This window comes from Oncorhynchus clarkii, chromosome 1 (genome assembly GCF_045791955.1).
Source record: "Oncorhynchus clarkii lewisi isolate Uvic-CL-2024 chromosome 1, UVic_Ocla_1.0, whole genome shotgun sequence".
Taxonomy (NCBI): domain Eukaryota; kingdom Metazoa; phylum Chordata; class Actinopteri; order Salmoniformes; family Salmonidae; genus Oncorhynchus; species Oncorhynchus clarkii.
Window position 1 is genome coordinate 4,740,908 of NC_092147.1, and position 19,957 is coordinate 4,760,864.

Sequence of the window (19,957 nt, forward strand, 5' to 3'; positions counted from 1 at the left end):
GGCTGTAATGTGGGTCTTATGAAGTTCCATGTACTGTACAGCTCCCTACGCTTTATGTTAGGCTATTAGCTTGTTGGCTGCATTGAGTTTGATTGATTGTAATGTGGGTGGAGGTCTATGGTCCAGGTTTTACCTGAGATTGCCTGTACAGCCACCCTGAGAAATCCTTTCACCTCTCCCTTCTCACTGATGACGGCCACACGATGGACCAGGGGCACAGGGTACAGCAGGTTACTCAAGTACACAAAGGCTCTGTAGGGGAGGGACACAGGGAGAGAGGGAGAGGTGCAGAGAGGGGGAGAGAGAGAGAGAGAGAGAGAGAGAGAGAGAGAGAGAGAGAGAGAGAGAGAGAGAGAGAAAGAGAGAGAGAGAGAGAGGGAGAGAGAGAAAGGTGGGGGGAGACAGGGACACAGGGAGAGAGGGAGAGGTGCAGAGAGAGAGAGGGGAGAGAGAGAGACAGTGAGAGAAAAAAGAGAAGAGAGAGAGAAAAGAGAAGAGAGAGAGAGAGAGAGAGAGAGAGAGAGAGAGAGAGAGAGCGAATGTACCATTAGAGAGCTCAGAGAGACCAGAACAGTGAGAGAGATAACGTACAGAGATAATGAGATAATAACGGAACATTAACACAGCACGAGACAAACACACCAAGCTGCAAAGCAACCAAACAGAAGCCGGGACTGCACTCGACTGGACAGCTCTGGTGATGACCATGGCTACCCTTTTACTATCCCCTCTCTGGGTGTGTCTGGTCAACATAATAGCTTTAGGTCAAGATAACAGTGGTACAATTAAGGAGCAGGAGGGAGGCTGTGTTTTTAGTTTTTGAGAGCTTGGTGAGGCTAAGGAGCATGTTATGTCGAAGGTGAAACTACTGTATGTCTGCTCTCTCTCTCTCTCTCTCTCTCTCTCTCTCTCTCTCTCTCTCTCTCTCTCTCTCTCTCTCTCTCTCTCTCTCTCTCTCTCTCTCTCTCTCTCTATATATATATATATATATATATATATATATATATATATGTGAAGCTTCAACTGACTGCGACACATAGCCTACAGTAGGCCTATGGCTTGTAGGGTTAGCTCTTATACTCTGTAACATACTGTAGGGTTAGCTCTTATACTCTGTACCAGGTTGTAGGGTTAGCTCTTATACTCTGTACCAGGTTGTAGGGTTAGCTCTTATACTCTGTACCAGGTTGTAGGGTTAGCTCTTATACTCTGTACCAGGCTGTAGGGTTAGCTCTTATACTCTGTACCAGGCTGTAGGGTTAGCTCTTATACTCTGTACCAGGCTGTAGGGTTAGCTCTTATACTCTGTACCAGGCTGTAGGGTTAGCTCTTATACTCTGTAACATACTTTAGGCCTACAATTTTGTCTTGCAGTCGAGGACCACATTTCCCAAGAACCAATGGGGCGGGTAGACATTTAAGGGGTAAAGGAGTGGTAGAAAAGGGTAGAGAACGACTAGATTGGTGAGGTGTAAAGAAGGCATGCTCGGGACAAAAAGAAAAAGGCCTTCTTGACTCAAATGAATAAAAATAAAACAAATCATCATCAAACGGAACATGGCTAAAAGCTTGAACCAACAGCCAACAGCTTGAAATGTGTTACGACGGGGGAAAAGGACGACACCATAAACACAAAATACGCCTCTCCCACGAGGAGTAGAGGTGCGCTGGTTTGTGCAAAGAGAAGGGGAGCCGATTCCCATGTCAAATTTTAACAAAAAAAAATAAAAAAAAGGTCAAAATAAAGAATATTGTGCTCTGGCATGCCTAAAAGAGACAGCTGTAGTAGAAACCAGCTCTTTCATCATTGAGATATTGAGTCTTCCTGAATCACTTCCTGAATCAGTTGTTTCACATGAATCATTTGATGAATCATTTGATGATTCGTTTCTACTTATCATCAAGAGAACATTCATGATGTGGCAAAGACATCTAGCCATGGAGTGGCTGCCGTTTGCATTATGCACAAACAGATGTTAGAAGATATATGAGACATGTTAGTGTTTAAGATGTTGATCTCCTTATTAAAAAAAATGTACATATATATATATATTTTTTTATTTTCTTTTCAGACATACAAAAAGGTGAGACACAAACCCCAAGCATTCATTGAGCAACAACTTTGCTTGGATTACAACTAAAGCGAAAGTGGCATGGATGGATCCACCAATGAACCATGGAGCCATGGATGGATCCACCAATGAACCATGGAGCCATGGATGGATCCACCAATGAACCATGGAGCCATGGATGGATCCACCAATGAACCATGGAGCCATGGATGGATCCACCAATGAACCATGGAGCCATAGATGGATCCACCAATGAACCATGGAGCCATGGATGGATCCACCAATGAACCATGGAGCCATGGATGGATCCACCAATGAACCATGGAGCCATGGATGGATCCACCAATGAACCATGGAGCCATAGATGGATCCACCAATGAACCATGGAGCCATGGATGGATCCACCAATGAACCATGGAAACATGGATGGATCCACCAATGAACCATGGAAACATGGATGGATCCACCAATGAACCATGGAGCCATGGATGGATCCACCAATGAACCATGGAAACATGGATGGATCCACCAATGAACCATGGAGCCATAGATGGATCCACCAATGAACCATGGAAACATGGATGGATCCACCAATGTGTACAGGTGCAGCGTCATCATCAAGAAGGATGTCAAGCCACTACCACATCCTTCTTGGTGTGATCTGTGTAGCCTAGATCAAGCCCTGGTGTGATCTGTGAAGCCTAGATCAAGCCCTGGTGTGATCTGTGAAGCCTAGATCAAGCCCTGGTGTGATCTGTGTAGCCTAGATCAAGCCCTGGTGTGATCTGTGTAGCTTAGATCAAGCCCTGATGTGATCTGTGTAGCCTAGATCAAGCCCTGGTGTGATCGGTGTAGCCTAGATCAAGCCCTGATGTGATCTGTGTAGCCTAGATCAAGCCCTGATGTGATCTGTGTAGCCTAGATCAAGCCCTGATGTGATCTGTATAGCCCAGATCAAGCCCTGATTATGATCTGTGTAGCCTAGATCAAGCCCTGGTGTGATCTGTGTAACCTAGATCAAGCCCCGGTGTGATCTGTGTAGCCTATATCAAGCTCTGATGTGATCTGTGTAGCCTAGATCAAGCCCTGGTGTGATCTGTGTAGCCTAGATCAAACTCTGATGTGATCTGTGTAGCCTAGATCAAGCTCTGATGTGATCTGTGTAGCCTAGATCAAGCCATGATGTGAAAGTAAGAAACAGTTTAAGGTAAATGCTCACAAGACAAGTAATTTCTGATGAGATTCAAAAGTATGAAAATGATAAAGACAAGAATGAAAGCCCCAAAATGTCTACCAATTTATTTAGATATTCTTTGGCATATGATAGTTAAAGAAGAAGCCTTTTTCACGAAAATAACAGTGTGGCTGGTAGTTACCAATGATGAAATTTCTCCCTGAGAACCGAGGCAAGGAGTGCTGTCTGACGCAGCTAGATTAACGTGAGCTGGAGTGCTAACAGCTATAATTTTTAGGGAGTGCCTCTCTGATTGTGTAATTCATGAAAGGGCAGTTTGTCTTCTAGGGAGCTGGTAGGGAGATGGTAGGGAGCTGGTAGGGAGCTGGTAGGGAGTTGGTAGGGAGCTGGTAGGGAGCTGAAAAGGAGCTGGAAAGGAGCTGGTAGGGAGCTGGTAGGGAGATGGTAGGGAGCTGGTAGGGAGCTGGTAGGGGGCTGGTAGGGAGACGGTAGGGGAATGGTAGGGAGATGGTAGGGCGCAGGTAGGGAGCTGGTAGGGGGCTGGTAGGGAGACGGTAGGGGAATGGTAGGGAGATGGTAGGGCGCAGGTAGGGAGCTTCTAGGGAGCCGGTACGGAGCTTCTAGGGTGCTGGAAGGGAGCTGGTAGGGAGCTGGGAGGGAGCTGGTAGGGAGATGGTAGGGAGCTTGTAGGGAGCTGGTAGGGAGCTGGTAGGGAGATGGTAGGGAGCTTCTAGGGAGCTGGTTGGGAGATGGTAGGGAGTTGGTAGGGAGCTTCAAAGGAGCTGGTAGGGAGCTTGTAAGGAGCTGTTAGGGAACTGTTAAGGAGCTGGTAGGGAGCTTGTAGGGAGCTTCTATGGAGCTGGTTGGGAGCTTTTAGGGAGCTTTTAGGGAGATGGTAGGGAGCTGGTATGGAGCTGGTAGGAAGCTGGTAGGGGGATGGTAGGGAACTTCTAAGGAGCTGGTATGGAGGTGGTAGGGATCTGTTAGGGAACTGTTAGGGAGCTGGTAGGGAGCTTGTAGGGAGCTTTGAGGGAGCTGGTAGGGAGCTGGTAGGGAGCTTCTAGGGAGCTGGTAGGGAGCTTTGAGGAAGCTGGTAGGGAGCTGATAGGGAGCTGGTAGGGAGCTTCTAGGGAGATGTTAGGGAACTGTTAGGGAGCTTGTAGGGAGCTGGTAGGGAGCTTTTAGGGAGATGGTAGGGAGCTTCTAAGGAGCTGGTATGGAGGTGGTATGGAGCTAGTAGGGAGATGGTAGGGAGCTGGAAGGGAGCTGGAAGGGAGCTTTTAGGGAGATGGTAGGGGGCTGGTAGGCAGCTTCTAGGGAGCTTGTAGGGAGCTTCTAGGGAGCTGTTAGGGAGCTTCTAGGGAGCTGTTACGGAGCTTCTAGGGAGCTGGTAGGGAGCTTCTAGGGAGCTGGTAGAGAGCTGGTAGGGAGCTTCTAGTGAGCTTCTTAGGAGCTGGTATGTAGGTGGTAGGGAGCTGGTAGAGAGCTGATAGGGAGATGGTAGGGAGCTTCTAGGAAGCTTCTTAGGAGCTGGTATGGAGGTGGTAGGGAGCTGTTAGGGAGCTGATAGGGAGATGGTAGGGAGCTGGTAGGGAGCTTCTAGGGAGCTGTTTGGGAAATTGTTATGGAGATGGAAAGGAGCTGGTAGAGAGCTGGTAAGGAGCTGGTAGGGAGGTGGTAGGGAGCTGGTAGGAAGATGGTAGGGAGATGGTAGGGCGCTGGTAGGGAGCTTCTAGGGAGCTGGTAGGGAGCTGATACGGAGCTTCTAGGGAGCTGGTAGGGAGCTGGTAGGGAGCTTTTAGGGAGATTGTAGGGAGCTGGTATGGAGCTGGTAGGAAGCTGGTCGGGGGATGGTAGGGAACTTCTAAGGAGCTGGTATGGAGGTGGTAGGGATCTGTTAGGGAACTGTTAGGGAGCTGGTACGGAGCTTGTAGGGAGCTTTGAGGGAGCTGGTAGGGAGCTGGTAGGGAGCTGATAGGGAGCTTCTAGGGAGCTGGTAGGGAGCTGGTAGGGAGCTGATAGGGAGCTTCTAGGGAGCTGTTAGGGAGATTCTAGGGAGCTGGTAGGGAGCTGGTAGGGAGCTTCTAGGGAGCTGGTAGGAGGCTGGTAGGGAGCTTCTAGGGAGATGAAAGGAACTGTTAGGGAGCTGGTAGGGAGCTGATAGGGAGCTGGTAGGGAGCTTTGAGGGAGCTGGTAGGGTGCTTCTAGGGAGCTGGTAGGGTGCTGGTAGGGAGCTTCTAGGGAGCTGTTAGGAAGATTCTAGGGAGCTGGTAGGGAGCTGGTAGGGAGCTTCTAGGGAGCTGGTAGGGAGCTGGTAGGGAGCTTCTAGGGAGATGAAAGGAACTGTTAGGGAGATGGTAGGGAGCTGGTAGGGAGCTTGTAGGGAGCTGGTAGGGAGCTTTTAGGGAGATGGTAGGGAGCTTCTAAGGAGCTGGTATGGAGGTGGTATGGAGCTAGTAGGGAGATGGTAGGGAGCTGGAAGGGAGCTGGAAGGGAGCTTTTAGGGAGATGGTAGGGAGCTGGTAGGCAGCTTCTAGGGAGCTTGTAGGGCGCTTCTAGGGAGCTGTTAGGGAGCTTCTAGGGAGCTGTTACGGAGCTTCTAGGGAGCTGGTAGGGAGCTTCTAGGGAGCTGGTAGGGAGCTGGTAGGGAGCTTCTAGTGAGCTTCTTAGGAGCTGGTATGTAGGTGGTAGGGAGCTGGTAGGGAGCTGATAGGGAGATGGTAGGGAGCTTCTAGGAAGCTTCTTAGGAGCTGGTATGGAGGTAGTAGGGAGCTGTTAGGGAGCTGATAGGGAGATGGTAGGGAGCTGGTAGGGAGCTTCTAGGGAGCTGTTTGGGAACTGTTATGGAGCTGGAAAGGAGCTGGTAGAGAGCTGGTAAGGAGCTGGTAGGGAGGTGGTAGGGAGCTGGTAGGAAGATGGTAGGGAGATGGTAGGGCGCAGGTAGGGAGCTTCTAGGGAGCTGGTAGGGAGCTGGTACGGAGCTTCTAGGGAGCTGGTAGGGAGCTGGTAGGGAGCTTCTAGGGAGCTGGTAGGGAGCTGGTAGGGAGCTGGTAGGGAGTTGGTAGGGAGCTTCGAAGGAGCTGGTAGGGAGCTGGTAAGGAGCTGGTAGGGGGATGGTAGGGAATGGTAGGGAGTTGGTAGGGAGCTTCGAAGGAGCTGGTAGGGAGTTGATAAGGAGCTGGTAGGGGGATGGTAGGAAACTTCTAGGGAGCTGGTAGGGAGCTTCTAGGGAGCTGGTATGGAGGTGGTAGGGATCTGTTAGGGAACTGTTAGGGAGCTGGTAGGGAGCTTCTAGGGAGCTGGTAGGGAGCTGGTAGGGAGCTGGTAGGGAGCTTCTAGGGAGCTGGTAGGGAGCTTCTAGGGAGCTGGTAGGGAGATGGTAGGGAGCTTGTAGGGAGCTGGTAGGGAGCTGGTAGGGAGATGGTAGGGAGCTTCTAGGGAGCTGGTAGGGAATGGTAGGGAGTTGGTAGAGAGCTTCGAAGGAGCTGGTAGGGAGATGGTAGGGAGCTTGTAGGGAGCTTTGAGGGAGCTGGTAGGGAGCTGGTAGGGAGCTGATAGGGAGCTGGTAGGGAGCTTTGAGGGAGCTGGTAGGGAGCTGGTAGGGAGCTGATAGGGAGCTTCTAGGGAGCTGGTAGGGAGCTGGTAGGGAGCTGGTAGGGAGCTGATAGGGAGCTGGTAGGGAGCTGATAGGGAGCTTCTAGTGAGCTGTTAGGGAGATTCTAGGGAGCTGGTAGAGAGCTGGTAGGGAGCTTCTAGGGAGCTGGTAGGGAGCTGGTAGGGAGCTGGTAAGGAGCTTCTATGGAGCTGGTAGGGAGCTTCTTAGGAGCTGGTATGGAGGTGGTAGGGAGCTGGTAAGGAGCTGTTAGGGAACTGTTAGGGAGATGGTAGGGAGCTGGTAGGGAGTTGGTAGGAAGCTGGTAGGGGGATGGCAGGGAACTTCTAAGGAGCTGGTTTGGAGGTGGTAGGGATCTGTTCGGGAACTGTTAGGGAGCTGGTAGGGAGCTTGTAGGGACCTTTGAGGGAGCTGGTAGGGAGCTGGTATGGAGCTTCTAGGGAGCTGTTAGGGAGCTTCTAGGGAGCTGGTAGGGAGCTGGTAGGGAGCTTCTAGGGAGCTGGTAGGGAGCTGGTAGGGAGCTTCTAGGGAGCTGGTAGGGAGCTGGTAGGGAGCTTCTTAGGAGCTGGTATGGAGGTGGTAGGGAGCTGGTAGGGCGCTTCTAGGGAGATTCTTAGGAGCTGGTATGGAGGTTGTAGGGAGCTGTTAGGGAGCTGGCAGGGAGATGGTAGGGAGCTTCTAGGGAGCTGTTAGGGAACTGTTAGGGAGCTGGTAGGGAGCTTGTAGGGAGATGGTCTGGAGCTTTTAGGGAGCTGGTATGCAGCTTTTAGGGAGATGGTAGGGAGCTTCTAAGGAGCTGGTAGGGAGCTGGTAGGGAGCTTCTAGGGAGCTGGTAGGGAGCTGGTAGGGAGCTTCTAGGGAGCTGGTAGGGAGCTGGTAGGGAGCTTCTTAAGAGCTAGTATGGAGGTGGTAGGGAGCTGGTAGGGCGCTTCTAGGGAGATTCTTAGGAGCTGGTATGGAGGTGGTAGGGAGCTGTTAGGGAGCTGGCAGGGAGATGGTAGGGAGCTTCTAGGGAGCTGTTAGGGAACTGTTAGGGAGCTGGTAGGGAGCTGGTAGGGAGCTTGTAGGGAGCTGGTCTGGAGCTTTTAGGGAGCTGGTAGGGGGATTTTAGGGAGATGGTAGGGAGCTTCTAAGTAGCTGGTATGGAGGTGGTAGGGAGCTAGTAGGGAGCTGGTAGGGAGCTGGAAAGGAGCTGGAAGGGACCTTTTCGGGAGATGTTAGGGAGCTTCTAGGGAGCTGGTAGGGAGCTTCTAGGGAGCTGTTAGGGAGCTTCTTGGGAGCTGGTAGGGAGCTGGTAGGGAGCTTCTAGGGAGCTGGTAGGGAGCTGGTAGGGAGCTGGTAGGGTGCTTCTTGGGAGCTTCTTAGGAGCTGGTATGTAGGTAGTAGGGAGCTGGTAGGGAGCTTCTTGGGAGCTTCTTAGGAGCTGGTATGGAGGTGGTAGGGAGCTGTTAGTGAGATGGTAGGGACTGGTAGGGAGCTTCTAAGGAGCTGGTAGGGAGCTGGTATGGAGCTTTTAGGGAGATGGTAGGGATCTTCCAAGGACCTGGTAGGGAGCTGGTAGGGAGCTTCTATTGAGCTGGTAGGGAGCTTCTAGGGAGCTGGTAGGGAGCTTTTAGGGAGATGGTAGGGATCTAGTAGGGAGCTGGTAGGGAGCTTTTAGGGAGATGGTAGGGATCTGGTAGGGAGCTGTTGGGAGCTGGAAGTGACCTGTTAGGGTCTACCTCAGAGCTCATAGGGGAACTAAGTCTAAAGGGGCATTCACACCTAAATTGTTTGGTGTGTTTTTTTTCTGAACTAATTTACCCACTTAGATGGGTTCGCTTGGACTGGTGTGAAGTCTATCCACACTAAACAACACAAGTGGTTTGCTCTAAAAGGGTGGTGGTCTCAGTCTGATTCAATTCGTACTGTGGTGCGCTTCGCTGCAGGTGAGAAAATAGTCCGGGCAAAAAAGTATTTAGTCAGCCACCAATTGTGCAAGTTCTCCCACTTAAAAAGATGAGAGAGGCCTGTAATTTGCATCATAGGTACACTTCAACTATGACAGACAAAATGAGAAAAATAATCCAGAAAAGCACATTTTTTATGAATTTATTTGCATATTATGGTGGAAAATATGTATTTGGTCACCTACAAACAAGCAAGATTTCTTGCTCTCGCAGACCTGTAACTTCTTCTTTAAGAGGCTCCTCTGTCCTCCACTCGTTACCTGTATTAATGGCACCTGTTTGAACTTGTTATCAGTATAAAAGACACCTATTCACAACCTCAAACAGTCACCCTCCAAACTTCACCATGGCCAAGACCAAAGAGCTGTCAAAGGACACCAGAAACAAAATTGTAGACCTGCACCAGGCTGGGAAGACTGAATCTGCAATAGGTAAGCAGCTTGGTTTGAAGAAATCAACTGTGGGAGCAATTATTAGGAAATGGAAGACATACAAGACCACTGATAATCTCCCTCGATCTGGGGCTCTCACCCCGTGGGGTCAAAATGATCACAAGAACGGTGAGCAAAAATCCCAGAACCACACGGGGGGGACCTAGTGAATGACCTGCAGAGAGCTGGGACCAAAGTAACAAAGCCTACCATCAGTAACACACTACGCCGCCAGGGACTCAAATCCTGCAGTGCCAGACGTGTCCCCCTGCTTAAGCCAGTACATGTCCAGGCCTGTCTGAAGTTTGCTAGAAAGCATGTGGATGATCCAGAAGAAGATTGGTAGAATGTCATATGGTCAGATGAAACCAAAATATAACTTTTTAGTAAAAACTCAACTCGTCGTGTTTGGAGGACAAAGAATGCTGAGTTGCATCCAAAGAATACCTACTGTGAAGCATGGGGGTGGAAACATCCTGCTTTGAGGCTGTTTATCTGCAAAGGGACCAGAACGACTGATCCGTGTAAAGGAAAGAATGAATGGGGCCATGTATCGTGAGATTTTGAGTGAAAACCTCCTTCTATCAGCAAGGGCATTGAAGATGAAACGTGGCTGGGTCTTTCAGCATGACAATGATCTCAAACACACCGCCCGGGCAACGAATGAGTGGCTTCGTAAGAAGCATTTGAAGGTCCTGGAGTGGCCTAGCCACTCTCCAAATCTCAACTCCATAGAAAATCTTTGGAGGGAGTTGAAAGTCCGTGTTGCCCAGCAACAGCCCCAAAACATCACTGCTCTAGAGGAGATCTGCATGGAGGAATGGGCCAAAATACCAGCAACAGTGTGCGAAAACCTTGTGAAGACTTGCAGAAAACGTTTGACCTCTTTCATTGCCAACAAAGGATATTTAACAAAGTATTGAGATACACTTTTGTTATTGACCAAATACTTATTTTCCACCATAATTTGCAGATAAATTCATTAAAAATCCTACAATGTGATTTTCTGGATTTTTTTCCCTCATTTTGTCTGTCATAGTTGAAGTGTATCTATGATGAAAATAACAGGCCTCTCTAATCTTTTTAAGTGGGAGAACTTGCACAGTTGGTGGCTGACTAAATACTTTTTTGCCCCACTGTAGTTACAAGGCAGGGACTTATAGACTTATAGAGTTCTAGTTATAAGGCAGGGAGTGTCTCTGATGAAAGTGTGGTGTGGCAGGTAGTTAGCGCTGACATCTATCCCCCAGACCTGACAGAGACTAAGAGCTGAGGCCAGGGTGTGTGATTGGAGCAGAAAGGGTGGGGCAGAGGCTTTGTAGTCATTGGTAGAGTGACACTATAAAGGGGACTGAACGAGAAGCAATTTAGTCTTGGGTAATTTAGTCTTGTTGATGATCTCTGTATTGGATGGACCCAATCAAAATTATGTCACTGCCATTAACGTGTTCTCACGCTACAGCTACAGACGAGGTTCTCTTGCCCCTCTGCAAAGTACTGGACTGCACTTCCAGACGAGGTTCTGTTGCCCCTCTATAAAATACTGGACTTCCCTCCAGACGAGGTTCTCTTGCCCCTCTGCAAAATACTGGACTGCCCTTCCAGACGAGGTTCTCTTGCCCCTCTGCAAAATACTGGACTGCCCTTCCAGACGAGGTTCTGTTGCCCCTCTGCAAAATACTGGACTGCCCTTCCAGACGAGGTTCTCTTGCCCCTCTGCAAAATACTGGACTGCCCTTCCAGACGAGGTTCTGTTGCCCCTCTATAAAATACTGGACTGCCCTCCAGACGAGGTTCTCTTGCCCCTCTGCAAAATACTGGACTGCCCTTCCAGACGAGGTTCTCTTGCCCCTCTGCAAAATACTGGACTGCCCTTCCAGACGAGGTTCTGTTGCCCCTCTGCAAAATACTGGACTGCCCTTCCAGACGAGGTTCTCTTGCCCCTCTGCAAAATACTGGACTTCCCTCCAGACGAGGTTCTGTTGCCCCTCTGCAAAATACTGGACTGCCCTCCCAGACACCATGAAAATGTCAACTAGTAAAAGCAAAGATAGGTCAACGTGGAGGTGTGTAGTTTGGTTGCCTAACAACTTCAGAACCTCTATTCAGTGATAATATTGTTGTTAACTCCTCATTTCCTGTGGTGTGTACGTTTGTGTGTGCAGGTGTGTGCGTCCGTGCATGTGTTCGTTTTGCATTTTGTAGGTGTTGTGTGTGCTTGTGTGCATGTGCGTGCACAAGTTAGTTTGCGTGTTCTCTTGGGGCAGCAGAGCAAGACCCAGAGTGTCTCAGTGTGAAAGAGCTAGTTTCCATCCCCCAGCATGCTCCTGAAACCTCACCAACCTTCCCACTACACTGAATAACGGAGAGCGGTCATAAAAGGGATCCAGGCCTTCGCTGGAGCCGCCTCGGCACAGCTCTCCCTCATCATCATCATCATCATCATCGAGCTCCGAGAACGGGTCGTCCAAAAAGATATCATCGTCCAGATCCCCCAAAGCCTCCAACTCCTCCTCCCCTCCTCGCCCCTCCGGCCGAGTGTCGGCCAGCTCAGTTAGCTCGGAGGTGGAGAGGGTGGGGGAAGGAGTGGGGGAGGGAGTGGGATCACTCATGCGCTCGCTCATGCACACGTTGAAAAGGGGGTTGCTGGTAGGGGGCGGGGGTGCAGCCAGAAACATGGGATGTAAGTTAGATAGTGGCCTACAACAGGACAGATAGAAAAACACTGGTAGGTTAAATCTATTTGGAGGAATAGGCAGGGGACCGGTAGAAAAACTCTAGTGTTCACTAGGTACGAAATGTAAGAAAATGGTCCGAAATGGAACGTAAAACTAAGAGGTACCATGCAAACTTTTTTTTTTTTCGCTACAGTGTGCCCTTAATGAACATGACCCTTGTTGGCCCCTTCAGGTTCACATGGAAGACTGCGATGTGGTTTTAGCTGGTTTATCTAATGAAGTTATCTATCAACGACTACTGGAGGAGAGTTTCAAATCAAATCAAATCAAATTGCATTTGTCACATGCGCTGAAAACAACAGGTGTAGAACTTACCGTGAAATGTTTTTACTTACAAGCCCTTAAACAACAATGCAGTTCAAGACATATAGTTTAAATAAACTGAAAGTAAAAAAAAAAAAAAATGTTTAATAAGTAACTAAATAAAATAACAATAGCGAGGCTATATACAGGGGGTACCGGTACAGAGTCAATGTGGAGGCTATATACAGGGGGTACCGGTACAGAGTCAATGTGGAGGCTATATACAGGGGGTACCGGTACAGAGTCAATGTGGAGGCTATATACAGGGGTACCGGTACAGAGTCAATGTGGAGGCTATATACAGGGGGTACCGGTACAGAGTCAATGTGGAGGCTATATACAGGGGGTACCGGTACAGAGTCAATGTGGAGGCTATATACAGGGGGTACCGTGGAGGCTATATACAGAGTCAATGTGGAGGCTATATACAGGGTGTTACGGTACAGAGTCAATGTGGAGGCTATATACAGGGTGTTACGGTACAGAGTCAATGTGGAGGTTATATACAGGGGGTACCGGTACAGAGTCAATGTGGAGGATATATACAGGGGGTACCGGTACAGAGTCAATGTGGAGGCTATATACAGGGGGTACCGGTACAGAGTCAATGTGGAGGCTATATACAGGGGGTACCGGTACAGAGTCAATGAGGAGGCTATATACAGGGGGTACCGGTACAGAGTCAATGTGGAGGCTATATACAGGGTGTTACGGTACAGAGTCAATGTGGAGGCTATATACAGGGGGTACCGGTACAGAGTCAATGTGGAGGCTATATACAGGGTGTTACGGTACAGAGTCAATGTGGAGGCTATATACAGGGGGTACCGGTACAGAGTCAATGTGGAGGCTATATACAGGGGGTACCAGTACAGAGTCAATGTGGAGGCTATATACAGGGTGTTACGGTACAGAGTCAATGTGGAGGCTATATACAGGGGGTACCGGTACCGAGTCAATGTGGAGGCTATATACAGGGTGTACCGGTACAGAGTCAATGTGGACGCTATATACAGGGGGTACCGGGACAGAGTCAATGTGGAGGCTATATACAGGGGGTACCGGTACCGAGTCAATGTGGAGGCTATATACAGGGGGTACTGGTACAGAGTCAATGTGGAGGCTATATACAGGGTGTTACGGTACAGAGTCAATGTGGAGGCTATATACAGGGTGTTACGGTACAGAGTCAATGTGGAGGCTATATACAGGGGGTACCGGTACCGAGTCAATGTGGAGGCTATATACAGGGGGTACCAGTACAGAATCAATGTGGAGGCTATATACAGGGGGTACCGGTACAGAGTCAATGTGGAGGCTATATACAGGGGGTACCAGTACAGAGTCAATGTGGAGGCTATATACAGGGGGTACCGGTACAGAGTCAATGTGGAGGATATATACAGGGGGTACCGGTACAGAGTCAATGTGGAGGCTATATACAGGGGGTACCGGTACAGAGTCAATGTGGAGGCTATATACAGGGGGTACCGGTACCGAGTCAATGTGGAGGCTATATACAGGGGGTACCAGTACAGAGTCAATGTGGAGGCTATATACAGGGGGTACCGGTACCGAGTCAATGTGCAGCAGTAGAGGTTAGTTGAGGTAATTTGTTCATGTAGGTAGGGGTGAAGTGTCTATGCATAGATAATAAACAGCAAGTAGCAACAGTGTACAAAACAAAAGGGGGAGGGGCAATGTAAATAGTTCAGGTGGTCATTTGAGTAATTGTTCAGCAGTCTCATGGCATTTGAATTTTTTACCTTTATTTTTAACTTGGCAAGTCACTTATTAAGAACAAATCCTTATTTACAATGACGGCCTACCCCGGCCAAACCCTAACCCAGGGTACAGCCCGGAATCGAACCAGGGTCTCTAGTGACGCCTCTAGCACTGAGATTCAGTGCCTTAGACCGCTGTGCCACCTGGGAGCTGTTAACAGAAGCTGTTAAGGAGGCGTTTGAACGTAGACTTGGCACTCTGGTACTGTTTGCCGTATGGTTGCAGACAGAACAGTCTGTGACTTGGGTGACTGGAGTATTTGGCCATTTTTTGGGCCTTCCTCTGACACCACCTAGTATACAGGTCCTGGATGGTAGGATTATTGGCCCCAGTGATGTACTGAGCTGTACAGACTATCTTTCCCTGGTTCGTCCATGCCGCTCTATAGAACCATGGACTGACCCTGTTGGGGTTTATGTGAACCATGGACTGACCCTGTTGGGGTTTATGTGAACCATGGACTGACCCTGTTGGGGTTGATGTGAACCATGGACTGAACCTGTTGGGGTTGTTGTGAACCATGGACTGACCCTGTTGGGGTTGTTGTGAACCATGGACTGAACCTGTTGGGGTTGTTGTGAACCGTGGACTGAACCTGTTGGGGTTTATGTGAACCATGGACTGAACCTGTTGGGGTTGATGTGAACCATGGACTGAACCTGTTGGGGTTGTTGTGAACCATGGACTGAAGCTGTTGGGTTGTTGTGAACCATGGACTGAACCTGTTGGGGTTGTTGTGAACCATGGACTGAACCTGTTGGGGTTGATGTGTGATGAGATCTTCACTAGTTGTACCTCTGCCATGTTTCTGGTAGTGTTGTGGTAGTGTTGTGGTAGTGTAGTGGTAGTGTAGTGGTAGTGTTGTGGTAGTGTTGTGGTAGTGTTGTGGCTGTAGTATTGTGGCTGTAGTGTTGTGGCTGTAGTGTTGTGGCTGTAGTGTTTTGGTTGTGGTAGTGTAGTGTAGTGGTAGTGTAGTGGTAGTGTTGTGGCTGTAGTGTTGTGGTAGTGTTGTGGTAGTGTTGTGGGAGTGTAGTGGTAGTGTAGTGGTAGTGTAGTGGTAGTGTTGTGGTAGTGTTGTGGTAGTGTTGTGGCTGTAGTGTTGTGGTAGTGTTGTGGTAGTGTAGTGGTAGTGTTGTGGTAGTGTTGTGGCTGTAGTGTTGTGGTATGGTTGTGTTGTGGTAGTGGTAGTGTTGTGGTAGTGTAGTGGTAGTGTTGTGGTAGTGTTGTGTTGTGGTAGTGGTAGTGTTGTGGTAGTGTAGTGGTAGTGGTGTGGTAGTGTTGTGTTGTGGTAGTGGTAGTGTAGTGGTAGTGTTGCGGTAGTGTTGTGGTAGTGTTGTGGTAGGGTTGTGGTAGTGTTGTGTTGTGGTAGGGTTGTGGTAGTGGTAGTGTTGTGGTAGTGTTGTGGTAGGGTTGTGTTGTGGTAGTGTTGTGGTAGTGTAGTGGTAGTGTTGTGGTAGTGTAGTGGTAGTGTTGTGGGAGGGTTGTCTGTCTGACCATGCTTTGACCATGCTGTCATGTGCTGTACCTGCCGACCAGGCGGAACCAGGGGAATCGGTCGTAGAAGGGGTCTCCTCCAGTCATGACGTTCTCACAGTCTTCTATGGTGCTGTTGGGAACCTCCGCTGCTCTGTCATACATCTCTCTCATCAGGTCCAGGCGCTGCCTGCAGGGGGCACCAGAGAGCAACACAGGACAACATCAGAATAGAGCAGAGAGGTAGAGAGAGAGAGGGAGAGAGAGAGAGAGAGGGGAGAGAGACACACACAGAGAGAGAGAGAGAGAGAGAGAGGAGAGAGGGAGGGGAGAAAGATAGAGAGAGACACACAGAGAGAGAGAGAGAGAGAGAGAGAGAGAGAGAGAGAGAGAGCGAGAGAGAGAGGGAGACAGAGAGGGGAGAGAGAGACACAGAGAGAGGGGATAGAGAAAGATGGGGAGCGAGAGAGAGGGGAGAGAGAGACACAGAGAGAGAGAGAGAGAGAGAGAGAGGGGGGAGAGAGAGACACAGAGAGAGAGAGAGAGGGGAGAGAGAGAGAGAGAGGGGAGAGAGAGAGGGGAGAGAGACAGAGAGAGAAAGAGAGGGGAGAGAGAGAGAGGGGAGAGAGAGACAGAGAGAGAGAGAGAGAGAGAGAGAGAGAGAGAGGGAGAGAGGGAGGGGAGAGAGAGAGAGGGGGGAGAGAGAGAGTGGAGAGAGAGAGAGAGGGGAGAGAGTGGAGAGAGAGAGGGGAGAGAGAGACACAGAGAGAGAGAGAGGGAGGGGAGAGAGAAAGAGGGGACATATATTACGATAAATATGAGAGAGATCTATATGAAATTCAATGATATTTAAGACTACGCTTCCATAACATATAGGGTAGACTACAGTAAAATATACACATTTGTCATGTCTTGAGATATGTACTCATATTATTCCACAAATGTTCACAATCGACTGTCTCTCCATGTGTCACAAAGCACATTATAATTCAAACAGTCAAATTGAGGTGTGCCCCAGGGCATTGTAGCGGGAACACTACTGTTTTTAACACAGTTGGCTACATGTTACAGTAGTAAATAGACTGGGATTAGATCTAGTGTTGGCTACATGTTACAGTAGTAAATAGACTGGGATTAGATCTAGTCTTGGCTACATGTTACAGTAGTAAATAGACTGGGATTAGACCTAGTGTTGGTTACATGTTACATTAGTAAATAGACTGGGATTAGACCTAGTGTTGGCTACATGTTACATTAGTAAATAGACTGGGATTAGACCTAGTGTTGGCTACAGATTACAGTAGTAAATAGACTGGGATTAGACCTAGTGTTGAATACATGTTACAGTAGTAAATAGACTGGGATTAGACCTAGTGTTGGCTACAGATTACAGTAGTAAATAGACTGGGATTATACCTAGTGTTGGCTACAGATTACAGTAGTAAATAGACTGGGATTAGACCTAGTGTTGGCTACAGATTACAGTAGTAAATATACTGGGATTAGACCTAGTGTTGGCTACATGTTACATTAGTAAATAGACTGGGATTAGACCTAGTGTTGGCTACATGTTACATTAGTAAATATACTGGGATTAGACCTAGTGTTGGCTACATGTTACAGTAGTAAATAGACTGGGATTAGACCTATTGCTGCCTACATGTTACATTAGTAAATAGACTGGGATTAGACCTAGTGTTGGCTACATGTTACATTAGTAAATAGACTGGGATTAGATCTAGTGCTGCCTACATGTTACATTATTAAATAGACTGGGATTAGATCTAGTGTTGGCTACATGTTACATTAGTAAATAGACTGGGATTAGACCTAGTGCTGCCTATATGTTACATTAGTAAATAGACTGGGATTAGATCTAGTGCTGCCTACATGTTACATTAGTAAATAGACTGGGATTAGATCTAGTGTTGGCTACATGTTACAGTAGTAAATAGACTGGGATTAGACCTAGTGCTGCCTACATGTTACAGTAATAAATAGACTGGGATTAGACCTAGTGTTGGCTACAGGTTACAGTAGTAAATAGACTGGGATTAGACCTAGTGTTGGCTACAGGTTACAGTAGTAAATAGACTGGGATTAGACCTAGTGTTGGCTACATGTTACAGTAGTAAATAGACTGGGATTAGGCCTAGTGTTGGCCTCAAATTACAGTAGTAAATATACTGGGATTAGACCTAGTACTGGCTACATGTTACAGTAGTAAATAGACTGGGATTAGACCTAGTGTTGGCTACATGTTACAGTAGTAAATAGACTGGGATTAGACCTAGTGTTGGTTACAGGTTACAGTAGTAAATAGACTGGGATTAGACCTAGTGTTGGCTACATGTTACATTAGTAAATAGACTGGGATTAGACCTAGTGTTGGCTACATGTTACAATAGTACATAGACTGGGATTAGACCTAGTGTTGGTTACAGGTTACAGTAGTAAATAGACTATAGAATACTACTGTACCTGAGCTTCTCCAAGGTCCAGCAGTGGGTGGCCCCATTCTTATGGTCCTGAACCTCCACAGCTACGATGGTCCTGGGGAACGGGCGGGTCGCTCTGTCTTTGGCTGCCTCAGGGGGCAGCAGGTCAGTGGGCAGGGGGGAGTACAGGGTGTCGGTCAGCAGCACAAATTGGAACTGGACCTGTGGGAGAGGGGGAGGCACAGGGTTAGTACAACACAGAGGGACAGTTCAGAACCTGGGTTCAAATTGTATTTTCCCGAACACAGGGTTAACAACACAGAGGGACAGTTCAGAACCTGGGTTCAAATTGTATTTTCCAAACACAGAGTTAACAACACAGAGGGACAGTTCAGAACCTGGGTTCAAATTGTATTTTCCCAAACATCCCGCCCATCTGGCACTCCAGTCAGACTCAATCAAACACTCAAATCATTTGGAAAACAAAAAACTAAACTACATGAACCCAAGTCTGTGACAGTTATGTTTCCGTGGAGATGTGCTGAATTGTTCTCAAACCTTCTTCTTGAGTTCCACGCTGATGGCGTTAGCCTCCTTGAGGAAGATGGCGTTTCCCCACAGCTGGTCTCTGAGGGAGGTGAACTGGTAACAGCGCCACTTCCTGAAACCCCACAGGGCTAGCTCCGCCTCCCTCTCCGTCCACTGCACTGTGGAGCCCAGAGGGTACAACAAGATGACCCAAACATCTGAGTTCAACATCAACACATTGTATGTGTGTACAAAGGGATGCTATTTAAATGCAGGGCCTCGTCCTCAAACATGCACATTGACGGTAAGATCATGTGACAAATAAAGTTTGATTTCATTTGACGTACACTTAAAGTGTGTGGACACCCCTTCAAATGATTGAATTCGGCTATTTCAGCCACACCCGTTGCTGACAGGTATATCGAAATTAAGCACACAGCCATGCAATCTCCATAGACAAACATTGGCATTAGAATGGCCCGTACTGACGATCTCAGTGACTTTTAAACGTGGCACCGTCATAGGATGCCACCTTTTCCAACAAGTCAGTTCGTGAAATTACTGCCTCGCTAGAGCTGCCCCGGGTCAACTGTAAGTGCTGTTATTGTGAAGTGGAAACGTCTAGGAGCAACAACGGCTCAGCCGTGAAGTGGTAGAACACACAAGCTCACAGATTGGGACCGCCGAGTGCTGAAGTGTGTAGTGCGTAACAATCGTCTGCCGTCGGTTGCAACACTCACTACTGAGGTTCCAAACTGCCTCTGGAAGCAACGTCAGCACAATAACTGTTCCTAGGGAGCTTCATGAAATGGGTTTCCATGGCCGAGCAGCCGCACACAAGCTTAAGAGCACCATGAGCAACGCCAAACGTCGGCTGGAGTGGTGTAAAGCTCACTGCCATTGGACTGGAGCAGTGGAAATGCATTCTCTGGAGTGATGAATCCCACTTCACCATCTGGCAGTCCGACTGATGAATCTGGGTTTAGCGAATGCCAGGAGAACGATACCTGCCCCAATGCATAGTGCCAACTGTAAAGTTTGGTGGAGGAGGAATAATGGTCTGGGGCTGTTTTTCATGGTTCAGACTCCTTAGTTCCAGTGAAGGGGAATCTTAATACTACAGATTTTAAAGGATTCTGTGCTTCCAACTTTGTGGCAACAGTTTGGGGAAGGCCCTTTCCTGTTTCAGCATGACAATTTCCCCATGCACAAAGCGAGGTCCATACAGAAATTGTTTATTTTTTTATTTTACCTTTATTTAACTAGGCAAGTCAGTTAAGGACACATTCATATTTTCAGTGGCAACCTAGGAACAGTGGGTTAACTGCCTTGTTCAGGGGAAGAATGACAGATCTTTACATTGTCAGTTCGGGGATTCAATCCGGCAACCTTTCGGTTACAAGTCCAACTCTCTAAACACCAGGCTATCTGC

The 19,957-nt window shown here is 48.5% G+C and overlaps 1 protein-coding gene across 1 annotated transcript in view; it reads right to left on the bottom strand.

The window, feature by feature from the left end:
- Positions 1-19,957, bottom strand: part of LOC139416564 (kinesin-like protein KIF1A) — a 146,445-nt gene that overhangs the window by 39,385 nt on the left and 87,103 nt on the right. Inside the window, exons 22-26 of the mRNA XM_071165380.1 lie at positions 18,556-18,704; positions 18,041-18,219; positions 15,612-15,749; positions 11,604-11,906; positions 134-252 (exon numbers count right to left, since the gene is read on the bottom strand). Of these exons, the coding sequence (XP_071021481.1) occupies positions 134-252; positions 11,604-11,906; positions 15,612-15,749; positions 18,041-18,219; positions 18,556-18,704 (888 nt within the window). The remainder of the gene's footprint in view (positions 1-133; positions 253-11,603; positions 11,907-15,611; positions 15,750-18,040; positions 18,220-18,555; positions 18,705-19,957) is intronic.